The sequence below is a fragment of the Macrobrachium nipponense genome, chromosome 12 (genome assembly GCF_015104395.2).
Source record: "Macrobrachium nipponense isolate FS-2020 chromosome 12, ASM1510439v2, whole genome shotgun sequence".
NCBI classification, from domain to species: domain Eukaryota; kingdom Metazoa; phylum Arthropoda; class Malacostraca; order Decapoda; family Palaemonidae; genus Macrobrachium; species Macrobrachium nipponense.
In genome coordinates, this window is record NC_087205.1 from 84,077,447 (window position 1) to 84,092,133 (window position 14,687).

General features: G+C 47.2%; 1 protein-coding gene across 1 annotated transcript in view; it reads right to left on the bottom strand.

Moving 5' to 3' along the window:
- LOC135224622 (proteasome subunit beta type-5-like) overlaps positions 1-13,330 on the bottom strand; it is a 36,875-nt gene extending 23,545 nt beyond the window's left edge. Inside the window, exon 1 of the mRNA XM_064263808.1 lies at positions 13,091-13,330. Coding sequence (XP_064119878.1) covers positions 13,091-13,225 — 135 coding nt within the window. The 5' untranslated portion in view covers positions 13,226-13,330. The remainder of the gene's footprint in view (positions 1-13,090) is intronic.
- Positions 13,331-14,687: the final 1,357 nt, after the last annotated feature.

The window sequence follows — 14,687 nt, forward strand, 5'->3', positions numbered from 1 at the left end:
CCGATTTCCGTTTAGGCACCAATCTCCTTTTCTTCTTCTCACAAGGTGATAGATCGGAGAAAAGCTCAGGGCTTGAATCTAAAGTAGGAGCCTTCCAACTTCTCTTTAAGGGGCGTGACAGTTCATCAGAACTCCATCCCCTTACATTCGGTGAAGAATCTGACGAAGAAAAACACTTCTTTAGGATGCTTTTCGATAGCGATCCTTGGCAGTTCGGGTCGTCACAGAATCTGCCGAGGGGAGCCTGATCGTGGGGATTCTCCGTAACCTCCGTAAGGCTTTCGACATTCCTTCTCCTCTGGGCCTGTGAGCTTGGAAGAGGTCTAGGCCTGGAGCGAGACAGAGCCGATCAGACGCACCCTCCACTGCACTAGGGACACTTAATTCACTTAATCACTATCACTGTGCTTACCTTTCAACGTTCAGCATTTGACGTTCCATCGTTTGTAGCGCCAGCTTTAAGATCTGCCATTTCCGTTGCCGGATTTGCAGTCTTAGTACTAGAGGAAGAAGATAGAGGTTTAGGGTTAGGTGTTAATTTAATAGCTCGTTAGAGCGAGACCTACTTACGCTCTGGGAGGAAGCCTTCCTAGCCCTATCCATATCTAATTTCCTTAAATATGAATTAAATTCTTCCATTCTTCCTCATTCATATTTACACATTCATCACGGTGTTAGAAATTGAAACATTCATTCCTTCTACACCCCTTACAAACTGTGTGAGGGTCTACCGAAGCTTTCGGTATCCTCACATGCATCCCTCATTTACACACTGTCTTCTAACCGTAAAGCTAGAATCCGCATCATGAGAAATATTCAAAACCAAGTCAAAAAACAGTCCACAAAAGCGTATGCCAAGCCAGAGATCCAATACGTCACCAAAATGACAATTTGTCGAAAATTGCATTTTTCCTAACTATACAAACCTGAGGTCCTTTAACAATAGGAAGTAGCCAGCGGCAGCTGGAACGGTCGTAAGCTTCGAACAAGGGGAGAACGGTAGTTAACTGCTTGTCCGACAGTCGCGCGGAGGTAAACAAATCACTTTTGCTTTTGGCCCATGCAAAATACGCAGAGTGAGGGGTGGCATGAGGAGGGACTATATGTAAAGGACCTCAGGTTGTATAGTTAGGAAAAATGCAATTTTCGACAAATTGTCATTTGTTCCGATACGTAATACAAACCATCGGTCCTTTAACAATAGGAAGACTCACTTCTTGGTGGGAGGAATCTGAGTCTTTTGATGAACAGACTGGTGTTCGTCCATCCCTGGAATGCCTCCCTGGTCGTAAGAGCGAGGGAGGGATCCAAGCCTCTGTCCGATTGATCGGGGTGTGCACCGCAGGATCAATGGTCAGACCTCTGGGCCGAGTACTAAGAGAGAGGCAAGCGTATCTCTTCGTACCAGCAAGCAAGAACTTGTTCCTGTTTGCAAGAGGCAACATAAAGTATGGGTTGTCTCAAGCTGGCATCCACTTCCTCCCCCTTGTTGGAGGAAGTGGTGGATATACGCTCCTATCCCTAGTGAAAGGGATAGGATGGGGCTCTGTTGAGTAGCTCACCTGCATCTTGTCCTAATCCAGCAGGGTGACGACCGTGTCCCTCTAACCACAGGTAGAGGGGAAGAAAAAGATGGGAAGAGGAGCCAGTCACACTCTCATTCACTCATCCATTACGGTCACACCAGGACTCGATGCTGTTCAGCCTGCGAGGGGGTCTGGGTTCGCTACACAACGTGTTGAGCAGCCACCACGGGTCCCAAGGAAAAGATCCAAGGACCTGTGGGGCAATATCCCGAAGGTAGAAGGAAGGGCATGTGGTCTGGTTGGACCAGACCCCTGCCTTCAGTACCTGCGCCACGGAGAAGTTCTTGCGGACAAGGCAGCATCTCCTTCGCATCGAAGGCGGTGAAGTCCATTAGGGAGGGATTGTGAACGACTCGAACCATCGTCAGGGACCGAAGGGTTCTGAGTCTTCGCTACGAAGTTCGGTACGAAATCGAGCGTCACGGATCCCCATCCCCTGGATGCTTGACTTCGCAGGAGAAGTCATGCAGTTCCTCAGAGGAAAAGAAGGAAATAGTCGCATGACCTATTCCTCTTCTCTACTTCGGTGATGTCCAGTACCCATACTGGTCTGTCCGTTGCCACGAAGTCTCTGCATCATCCTATCCCCATGCAGCGAAGTTCTCGGTAGTGGATAGGACACCGACACTCCATGGTGGGTGTCAATGGTATGTGTACTGTGACAAGCTATTAAAACGAAGTAATGATTGCTGTGTAACAACCGAACTAAGTCAACAGCGTAGTTCGTAACTGACTCGGGCGCTCTGACAGCTGCCGACTGACTGCGTTCGGGTAGGAGGCAAGTTGTCAAAGCATCCGAGTAAGTCACGTGACCTTCGCCTTAAAAGGGTTATGCCGAGAGACCAAACAAATAATGTATTTGTTTGTCACCAATGCCGGACAGCGAGGTGATGATTCTCTTAAGGCATGTGCCAAACAGGCGAAAGTCAATTGCCTTCTAGAGACCGAGGTCCCTGAAGGCAAAAACATCTCATGGTTGTTGAATCTCAGCTAAGGGAGAAACAACCACTATGTACCGTTGAAGACGAAGGTAGATATTGAATGCAACCTACGTCTTCACAAGACGAATCGAGAGAAGGATTCTCAAGATTCATAACCTGTGCTTACAAATGACTGAAATGCTAACCGCTATTTCATTGCTGTCGGTGAGAAGTCGTAGTTGCAATGAAAGCGGGGCGTTCTTCAGTAAGTGAAAACACAGGGGAAAACGCCTGAAGAACTGCTTCTATGGGCTGAACATTTGGAAGTAGAGCTGTCAGGTCGGAGAGTAGGCGATGTCTTCTGACAGATCTCGTAATTCGGGTTGAACAATGAACAATTGTACACCTACGAATACGAGATATTTTTGAAGACAAACTCAGATGTCTGCAAAATCATTCGCATTATCGCAGTGCGATGCATGCTGGGAGACTTGTACAGATTCTGTTACCGTGCGGTAAACAGAAAGATGAAAGAGTCCAAGAGATATCTCTATTGAAAATTCTCGCAATGTCGAAGGCGATGGACTCTAGCGTCACAGCAGTAAATGGTCCTTCATTATTGCGAGAATCCCATTAATCAAGAGACCTAAGTCCATGATTGTTGGGCAGAGATACGGTTCGGTAGTCAATCAAACCAGGGGAGAGAGAGACATAACTGACCGTGCATCTCGGAGGCCCAGCTGATACTGAGCTGCTGTCAGGCAGTTCAATACGTAGTAGTTGAGCCTGAGCTCTCGCCGACTCGTCATCCTGAGTTGCCATGTAATCCATTATTCCATGAAGGAATGCGTTCGGCTAGAACTACCGAGCATAAAAGATATGCTCGAGCAATTTATATTTAGGCGAAACGAATTTCGGTAAATATAAAAAGTTGAAATGGTGTTGTCGTGACAAAACCATAAGTATATAAAATTGAAACTGAAAACTCCTGGGAGGTTGCAAGCAACCCCGAGTTGCAGTTCAATTAGAATACTTCTCTTCTAAGTCGCAATCCGTAGATAAACTAGGATATGCGCCTACCCCTCGGACAATTCAACTGCTTAGTAGAATCATGTCGCGAGGTTAATATACGTAGTATATTTGTAGGATTCTGAACAACGATCTCCATCCTAAATTTCTTTCCTCAAGAAAACAAAATAAGGATTGGAGATCGACCACCTTCGATCTCTATCAAAGAGTTGAAGGAGAAGTCTTCCTTGAAGGAAAGCTTCAATGGTGAACAGAATACTAAGACGATAGTTCAAGCCAAACTGGATATTCCCGTCCGATCTTCTCTATTCCAGGTTGGTCGCCTACTGTAAGATAGTTTCTTTCATCAGCAGTCTTCTTCCCAATGCTAGAAATTCCAGGAATTCGAGCATAGGCGAGGTTCCCGATTATCATGTAACATCGGGGATTCTCGTCTCGCTCACTTTAGACCGTGGTCTCGCCTAAGTGTTTGGAGATCGTAAAAAACTCGAACACTCTGAATGCGCTAGAAATTCCTTAGAATTCTAAGCAGTCTGCGAAACCCCCACCGAATTCGTCAAACGATATCGGCTGGTGGTCCTCTCGATTCCCGTAGAAATCGAGAATGGGGCAGGATCCCTCCTCAACGACCGGGCTTACGTCAGGTAGGACCCGAAGGTCCCCCCGGTAGCGCAGTCCCGACGTGGGATCCTACAGAGAAATCTCTGTAGGATCCCTCCCCTTTCCCTCGTAGCCGTAAGGAGAGAGGGAATGGGGGAGGAATTGGATACTCGCTCGCCTTCCCAGTGGAACTAGCAGTTGGAGAAGAATAGGAGCAGCCATCGCCTTGCGGCGATGGTCTCTCAGAGTCTGGGAAAACGTATCGTCAGGAGAAAAGCGTTTTCCCCCGCGGAGGGTTACGAACTCTCACTGTAGGTAAGGTCTGCCGCCACTGTGAACGTCGTCTGGGTGGGGCTGATCGACACCTGACGGGGGAGAGCCGATACCGTCCTCCGACTCATTCCAGTCCTCGTCGAGGTCGAAACCTCTCAGGAGGACGAAGGAGTATTTAAATACGGTGTCCGAAGACACGTAGAAACGCCGCTGTCGCAGTAGAGGAGGTGGAAGTAGCTTGATCGACCGGCCAGAACTGAGCGAGCCTTCTTGTCCGGAGACGAGAGACTCTGGTTCGAGACAGAATCGGCAAGCTCCGATCGCGGCAGACCCACCGTCGGTTTGGGTTCCCTCTCGGGCCCCAAAACGACTCGAGCAGAGACGTGGGCTCTGCTGGTGGGAGCGGCAATCCTTCCGCAAGGTCATTATGCTGACGAATCAGCTTAAGACTTCTGTAATCTCCTCTGTATCTCGGGAGTAACCGCGTCTTGCGGAGTAGGACCGTCCAGTCCTTCCAACAAGAACAGATCCCGAGATACTCCTCCTTCCGAAGGAGGGAAAAGCGGCAGACCCCTGACGGTCGCCTCCAGCTACTTGCACGTATGTCCTGGTCGGTCCTAGAACCGTGCCTGGTCCATACGGCGTCATAGCGGGATCGCGAGCGGCGCACCTCTCGCGATCACTCATAGGTACCTCGCTCCTCCCGGTGTAGCCCGAGGAGGTTGAAGGTACAGGAGAGGCAGACCTGACGCCCCCCCCTAGCTCGCTGGCAGGACCAGCGTGCTTGGAGGGCTGCTGCTGATCGTCAACCCGCGGTGGCGATCGAGCAGCAGGCCTAGCCTTGCCGCTCGCCTGGGGCGAGAGGCTCGGCTGAGAACGTCGACGCTGATCTCTAGCGTCAGGCGAGCTGTTGCTGGTTACCATCTCGCCCGGTCCCGATGGGAGCGGCGTCAGGTGACCTGCTAGGTTCACTGTCGCGGTGAGACCGGCGAGCGTCCTCTCGGCGCGTCGAGCCGCTGGTACCAGCCGTGGGCTGGTACCGACGGCCGCGGGGACCCCTTCCTCGCCTCAACTCGTGGCTGGTCAGCGACCGTCCACGTCAACCGAGCAGCCAGCTGGTCGCTGCGAGAGCGTCCACTGGCCTGACGAGCGTCGTCTGCACGACTCTCGTCATCTTCTGCTCCGCGCTTCGGTCTTGACGGCGAGCGAGCTCGGGCGTCAAGACTTTGGCTGGACGGTCTCCCGCGGGAGACCGTCCACTCGGTACTTCTCGCTAACGAGAGCCGAGGCGGATCCTGGTTTAGCGGCAGAACCGCTAGAACCGGCGAGGAAGTGCCAGCCGAAGCTGGTACTCCTCTGGTCCCGTCTTCTTCTCCTTGGTAGAAGAAAAGACGGGCCCTGTTCCGAGGGAGCAGGAGGACCAGCAGAAGAGCTCCCCGAATCGCCGGAGCGAGACGGGCCCTTAGAAGGTCCCGAAGGAGCCTTCTTAGGGGGGAATACCCGGGTTACCAGCTGGTCGCTGCAAGAGCGGCGCTGGCTGGCAAGAGTCACCTGAGCGCTCTCACCAGCCTTCTGCTCCGTGCCGCGTCTTGGCGCCGAGCGAACTCTGGCGCCGAAACTTGGCTGCACGGTCTCCCGAGGGAGAACGTACACTCGGGATCTCTCGCGAACGAGAGACCGAGCCGGAACCTGGCGTAGCGGCATCGCCGCTAGCACCAGGCGAGGAGTACCAGAGCTAACGATACTCCTCTGGTCCCCGTCTATCTCTTCCTTGCGGAAGGGGAGACGGGCCCCGCTCCCGAAGGAGCAGGAGGACCAGCAGAAGGACCCCCCGTCCCACCGAGGTGGGACGGGCCCTTAGAAGTTCCCGAAGGAGACTTCTTAGGGGGAAGGCAGCCTTCTTCTTCTTCGGCTTATGGGCCTTAGAAGTCGAAGGGGAAGAGGCAGCAGCAGACGATGAAGACGAAGATGACAGCTTCCTCTTTCCTCTTCCTTGTCAGCTCACGCAGGACAGTCGTCAGGTCCTCCATCCAGGCCGGAGCCGGGGCTATTGCCGAAGCAACACGGCCGACTGCACCTGTCCGGAAGGACCTGGGACTGGGGAAGACACACCGTGGCAGGACCAGCATGGACAGGCACAGGAACAGGAGCGACAGGAACAGCAACCAGCTCAGGAGCGGCAGGAACAGCGGCAGCGGTAGACCCAGAAGGGACAGCCAAGCCAACAGCGGGAATCACATCAGCGGCAGGTACGGCAGGCCCAGCGATCGCCTCGTAGAATCATCGGCAGCCAGCGGAACCTGGGTCCTGGCGCCCGGTCCGGGGCGAGCTGCTGGAACAGCGGAAGTCTGGGGCAGGCAACACGAAGAAAACAGGCGGCGGCGGCAACCCCACCTCGGTACGGCTGCGGCCCTAGTAGCGGCAGACGGCGTCATCGACACAGCATGGGAGTGTAGACCAGGAGCAGCAGCAATAAGCGGCCGTGGTAGTAGTGGAGACCGCCCCCAGACCTCGCTAGACGCTGCAGCAGCCCGTGGATGCTAGGCACGCCCCTGCCTGCCCCGCGGTGGTCCATACCTGTCCAAGGTCGTCTCCCACGGATGTAGCACCTGCGGTAACATAGATAGATTAGTAAGATGGGTTCCCTCACGCACGGGGGGAAGACATGCCCCACCCCGAACGCAAGGAAGACCCAAATACAAAATACAACGAAAAAGCTGAGCGGGGGCAGGAAGGAAGACGAAAGAATCGGATACCAAGGGAGTCGCGGGAGAGCTTTCCGACGACTTCCTGGCAGACCTTCGCTTCCCCTACCCCCGCACAGCAGTGAAAAGTAATATGAAAAATGAAACAGAATACTGCCCTTGCGATTCACTTCATAGAACTTAAAGGGGAAAAGATCAATTCCCAGGGTAAGAACGGAAACTTGATCCAATAATAGATGCTATCATAATATATATATGAAAATGAAACAGAATACTGCACTTGCGATTTCATTTTCACTAAAAAAATCGTAAGGATCAATTCAGGGTAAGAACGAAAATTGATCAAATTAAATTTCATGCAAATAAATAAATGAAAAATGAAAAGAATATTGCAATTGCGAATCCACTTTCATTGCATTCTATAATACAAAATTAAAAGGCTCGTGCCGAGCGCAAACAATCTCGGTAACGAACGCACAGGGCAAACATATAATGAAAAGAGTACTTACATTTTCAATTACACACTTTCGCCCACAATACATGACTCGGTGCGAGCGCGCCCGCCCTCGGCACCGAGGCCATAATTCAAGGGTTCAATTCATGAAAAGAGAGGAAATCGCCGCATCTACGGCGATAACTCCATGTTGGTTCATAATTAAGTAATGAAAATGAAAACAGTGTACTTACAGTTTCATTTTCAAGTCAAACAAACCATTAGTAGAAAACACAATATAAACAAAGCATACGACGATGAAGCGGGCAGAGAAGCGATGACGAACAACGTCCTTCACACCCGCGGCCGAAAGCAAAAGTGATTTGTTTACCTCCCAGTCGCGCGGCGCGCGATGTCGGACAAGCAGTTAACTACCGTTCTCCCTTGTTCGAAGCTTACGACCGTTCCAGCTGCCGCTGGCTACTTCCTATTGTTAAAGGACCGATGGTTTGTATTACGTATCGGAACAAATAACCGGCTTAGAAGATCAATAGCGATGAAAAATACGAAAAATCAAATCAGGAGTAACAACAACAATGTTGCTGTCACGGCCGATAGAGAAAATCTGTCTTAGAAAACGGGAATGATTCTACCTATTCCGCCACCAGCGGCGGGGCGGTAGATCACCTGACCTACCTGTAGAGTGTGCCGCGAAATTCGAATTTCTATCGGGGACGACGGAGTCTATAGCTAAGTATATATCTGACAGGTAAGTTGAATGCATAAAACAAAGTTTAATGTATACTTACCTGGCAGGTATTATATATAGCTATATTCTCTGTTCCACCTGGCAGAAATTTTCAAAACTCGCGGCAAACGCTAGTAACCTATTAGTAGTTCAGGCAACCACCACCCCGTTACCGTGGCGCTAGCGCTAGGAAACGTTCCCAATTGGGCAGATTTTCTCTGAACCCTGTCCCCTGAGGGGAGGCTGGGAATTAATTATATATACCTGCCAGGTAAGTATACATTAAACTTTGTTTTATCATAAAAAACTTCATTTTAATGTATGACACTTACCTGGCAGGGTATATATATAGCTGATTGACACATTTGGAGGTGGGCAAGGACAGCAACCATCCTTAGAGTATAAAAATATTATTAAAATATTATTAAAACTCCAGGTTCCTTACCTGCTAAGGTAGCTGACTTCATAGGTCCTGGCCTCTAAGCCTGCTTAAACTTAGTAGCTCTCAACAAGGAAGTGTCCTGTATGTTGAAGAAGCTAAGACTGGAACTGACAACTGGACGTGACCAATGTGTTGACAGAACCTTACAGCCCTCTTATGCCACGGCATTCAAGCTAGTAACAGATCCATTTACCTGAACTACACACACACCATCACGTATCATACTCAACAAGACTGAGAAAAGTACCGCACACTTTTCTCAGACGACCAATAAACACAAACACCATCACCTAATAAAATCAACTAGCTTAAAAGAAGGTTATGGGGTAGTAACTCCTTTGCCCAATACTGTACCTGAGGACACGTATGGACCTAGCGTCTGACAATTATCAAAGGTTGTCTGAACGTCCCTAAGATAATGAGACGCGAATATTGAATTAGTTCTCCAATATGTAGATTCAATAATTTCCTTGAGGGCTAAATTCTTTTTAAAAGCTAATGAAGTCGCCACTGCCCTGACTTCATGAGCCTTCACTTTCAAAATACCAAAGCTCTGCTCTTCACACAACATATAGCTCTTTCTTTAATTAACTCTCTTGTGAAGAAGGCTAGAGCGTTCTTCGTCATGGGTCTAGTGGGATCTTTAACTGAACACCACAGAGCATCAGACTTCCCTCTGATAACTCTTGTTCTTTCTATATAACATCGCAACGCTCTTACTGGGCAGAGAACTCTTTCTTGCTCTTGACCCACCAATTCAGCTAGACCCAAAACTTCAAAGGATCTTGGCCAAGGATTAGCTGGATTCTCATTCTTGGCCAAGAAACCTTCTTGGAATGAACACACTGCATTGCCATGTCTCCATCCCACCTTCTTCGATATGGCCTGAAGCTCACTAACTCTTTAGCAGTTGCTAATGCTACTAAAAAAGATAGTCTTCTTAGCAAGATCTCTCAGAGAGGATTCCTCTAACGGCTCGAATTTGCTAGAAGTTAAATACTTCAAGACCACATCAAGGTTCCAAGCAGGTGGCCTGCATTCTGATTGTTTCTTCGTACCAAACGACCTAATCAGATCTCTAAGGTCTAAGTTATTCGAGATGTCTAGATCCCTGTGTCTAAAACACTGAGGTTAGCATACTCTTATAACCTTTGATTGTCGAAACTGACAAGCTGTAAATCCTTCCTCAAGTTATAGAAGGAAATCTGCGATTTGGGTCACAGAGGTACTGGATGAAGACACTTTCCTGTTCTTACACCACTTCCGGAAACCGGAAATTGTCCCACTTCGACTGATACACTGTGATTGTGGAGGTTCTTCTGGCTCTAGCCACTGCACTGGCCACCTCTCTCGAATATCCCCTCGCTCTGACCAGACGGTTCGATAGTCTGAACGCAGTCAGACCCAAAAAAAAGAGCGAGGGTATTCTTGTGAAAACCTGTCGAAGTGGGGTTGTCTGAGTAAATCTACTCTTAGAGGAAGAGTCCTTGGCGTATACTGTCCATTCCCAGTACCTCTGTGAACCAACTTTGGGCCGGCCAAAACGGGGCTATTAAGGTCACCTCGTACCTTTGCTCTCCCTGAACTTCTTCATCACTTTCCCCAGCACCTTGAACGGAGGAAAAGCGTCTTGCTTCTTCCGCAACTATTTTCCTCCTAGCGCCAGTGCGCCCTGCGTCCTCGGCGAACGCGTCCTTGTCTTCCCTTTTAGAAGACTTAATGGGAAGGAAATCGTCCTTACGCCTCGAAGATGCTTGTTCAGGAGCATCCCAAGACTTCACCAGCCCTGCCAACTTGGACTGCATTTCCCGTAAGAAATGCTTCGTACTATCCTCCTGAATGGTAGACGACGAAGGATGAGGATTACGAGCGGGTGACTGCGACCTAACGGAGAGCGATCTTGTACTCTACCTGACGGAGAAATACGAGGGAGGATACATGAAAGAAGAATGGAGGCAATTCTCCCATGGAAAATACCATGCCGAGACTGACGTAATATCACCAGTGCGTCCTGCGTCCTCTCTAGTACGAAAAATCCTTTTCCTCTTGATCGGCAACTGCGTCCCCGTCTTCCGAGGATGACAACACCTCAGGACTACTCCAAGCCTCACTATCTTGCACCTGTCTCTCGAGAGCAGTTGATGTCCTGAACGTCCTCTTGAGTGGGCGAGGACACCACTGCATACCGACGTTCTCGTTCGGAAGTCGAACCTTAACCGAGGACGCACACTTCCCAGTTACGCCTTTTCTGTCGGCGAACTGCAACAGCTGGGACTTTGCAACAGGACTGTTCGAAGGGACGCCTGACCGTGACAAAACCTCTCTCGCTCCTTCGACTGTCGACATGCCTTCTCCCTTGGGTCTGGGAGCTTGACAGAGGTCTAGGTCTAGGAGCACGAGAGAGACGATCAGACGCACCCTCCACTACACTTTCACGACATCGAAAGCACTAACTCTATCTGTAAGTCGCTGTATTCTGGTCGCCCATGGACGCAAGGGCAGCGAACACTTTCACAATATTTGTATCGTTCACCTCCTCCGATTACAGCAGCTGGGCGCAGGAGATACCTGGGAAGAAGGAACTACCAATTCTACATTAGAAGAGCTGGAGAGGAAATACATTCACTCCTTTTACTCAAAGAATTTGATCTTCTTCACTTACTGAGCAAACCAGATCTTCCTTACACGATCTTTGTTTCTCCAAGCCCTCTCAACATATTTCATAAAGACCTTCCATTCCTTCTCTGATAAATTCTCACATTCAATGCATTTATTCTCCCAAGTACACCCATTCTCCCTACACTTCTTACAAACGGTATGAGGGTCGACCGAAGCTTTCAGCAATCTTACCTTACACCCCTCTTTAACACACACTCTAAACATACTTCCAGTATCAGACATCTTTAAAGAACAATCCAAAGCGAATGCCAAGCTAACGTTTCCGAGTACAATACCAAAATCCAAGATCAGTCAGCAACGAGAATGAAAATTCTAGCAGGGAACCACAACAATGTGCCGGTTTCGGCTGGCAGAGAAAATCTGACCAATGGAAAACGGTTCCTAGCGCTAGCGCCACGGTAACGGGGTGGTGGTTGCCTGAACTACTAATAGGTTACTAGCGTTGCCGCGAGTTTTGAAAATTTCTGCCAGGTGGAACAGAGAATATAGCTATATATATACCTGCCAGGTAAGTGTCATACATTAAAATTGCACTTGAACCATGTTGCTGTTCCTGGTTCCTAAGCGCTCATTCCTGAAACACAGTTACGAGCAGCAGAAGACGACACTGTTAATGAGGTGCAAAGCTTTATTCCCTTAATTGTTTACTTTACTTCAAAATGTTTATTTAATTCATGTCCATTATCCCTTTTTTGCAACCAAATTAACCCCGAAAAATTACAAATATTTCGGATGTATACTTACGAGCAGATGACGCGAGGAAAAATTACTTATCGTTGCCAATCTAGTAGAGCGTCACACATACGCCGATGCATTAACAAACAGTTTCCATGAATTCTAGTTGTCATAGTAATGCAATAATGATAAAATTGCTGTAATATGTATATATACTTCAAATAGATACAGTAATTTCACTTATTTCCCCGGTTTTGTGTAAGTCTTATACCCAGTTTGGAGGGTAAACACATACCGATTGACACACTGATAAACAATCGAAGAGTGCAAAGCGCGGCAAAGAATGTCTGGTTAGAGGTCGGGTGTACGATTGTTGTGATGAAAGTGCCCCAGCATCTATGGGTACAAGTGGTGTTTGGATTTAGCACAGGAAATGGGAAGTTTATTGACACAAGCGACTCCGCAAACATCGAGATGGAGTCAATCTTCTAAATATTTCGAGTTGTAAGTAAAAATCTCAAAAGCGTTTTGGGGTTGTGGGCACCGCGTTGGCCACCCTTTTCATTACCCTCTTAAAATATGGCCTTAATTTCTAACTTTGGAGAAAATCCTTACTTCGAAAGGAAAGTAGAGGTCTTGAGCTCCTTCTCTCACCACCAACAACTCGTGACTGATGACCATCTCCAGTGTCAGGGCATGTTAAAAGTACTATTTTGGAACGTGGCCTAGCCGTGGTAGTCGGTGAGTTGGCCAGTCCACGCGGTTGTTTACCCTACCTAGGTAACCAATGGGGTGGTCTTGCTTATTTATAATAGCTAGTAGCTAGGCTAGGAGAATCCCAGCCACTAGGTAGTCTAGTAACTACCTACGTTATATTTGTGTTCCTCATTACCTAGTAGTATGCAATAATCCTCACCCTTGCTATTTCTACAAATGCTGGAATTTGAGTGCAAGACGGCCTTTTAACCTAGAAGGTTCAAATGTCACCAGTGATTCTTACCTTAGGCAGAGGTGGTAGGAGCAACTGATGCTGATTTATTAGATTTTCAATCTCTGGCACTGGGACTTCGTCATTAGGTCTTCCATATCCAAGGTACTGACATCTTTTAATGCCATGCAACGCTTCTAGGGCCATACTTTTCAAGAAATTGAAACACCGCCTGACAAAAGAGTATTTGCCGAAAACAAGATCTCCAGACAGTAACGTGACGTGAAGTTATCGAACAACCTTTCAGGCTTCCTAAGTTAGGTGACTCGTCAAAATTCACGAGATGTAGAATAGATACCTAACTTACTTGCGCACCTCTGCGCATGTTCATGCATCTGTATGATTAAAAAAAAATTAGTAGAATACATATTTTTAACTAACAACCCCATTTTTCATTGTATGCAATTATGTCCAGGCTCAGCCTAACTTGATTGGGCCAATTGCCTGTTATGCTAGATTGATCACCTCCAAATTACAACATTATTTGTTTTCATTATAAATGGAAGGACAACGGGAAAAGTTACTTGGTTCCGGCAATATGTAAAATAAAATAAAAAAAATTCGCCTGTAGAGTTATTTTGAGAATAAAATATAGTTTTGACAGGAATTTGGAAGTTTTATTTGATATAGCACCATAAGTACAAGAGATTATTCAACTAAAAAAATATTGACAATTCATTATATGTGTTTGAAATAACTATCTCCATACTCATTTTGAAAAACGTTTTCAGGTCGGTCGGGGTGGCCTATTTATGTAGTGAAAAAGTCCAAGATAAAGATCACACGCATATGAGATTTTAGTTTATGTCTTACCTATTTATTTATGTATTTATTCATATAATTATTGATGGTATAAATGTCAGCTGATTACGTTCTTTATTTTGATGGGCGGTAAGAAAATTAAAGTTCAAATGACTGTTATTCAGCTTTTGACTTGTCAGATATTTACGTTTTCAGTGTATATAGGTACTTATCAGTCTGTTATCTTAGTTTTAAAGATTGCAGTTAAAATGTACAAGCATCGATTAAGATTTCTGGGATGATATAATCTTTTCTTCTGAAGATAGAAGACCAAACATTTATCAATGATAAGAATAGTCCTACTGCAAGCTTTGAACATTTTCTTTACACACTAAAATAATTCCAAGATCATAGTCAAATTTGTCAGAATATAAGCTCTGTTGTCTGTTACCATCAATTTAGGATTTGTCTGGATGTAACGTAAGCCCATTTCAGTATTTCTAGAGACGCCATCCAGATAAAAGGAAATGTTTTTAGCAGACTAGATCTGACATCTACTTCATGTACTGGAAAACTAATACTATATGCACGCACTTCCAATGTGAAACCTTTTTGTACTTTTCTTTTCATCTCGGCTCTCAGCCACAGAAAAATACAATAGTAGAAATACAACTTAAGTTACTTAACGGTAGTTTTGCAAATGCAAAACATGCAGGAGCTTCCGAAGATGTTCGGTGTCACATGAATTCTAGTGAGTGGAGGAGACGAGACAGGTAAACTGATTTCTTTAATATTCCACTTTTTCAATTTCGTTACACTGTTCCTTAAGTCTGCAACTTAGCCCATTGGAAACAGTGTCCCACGTGCC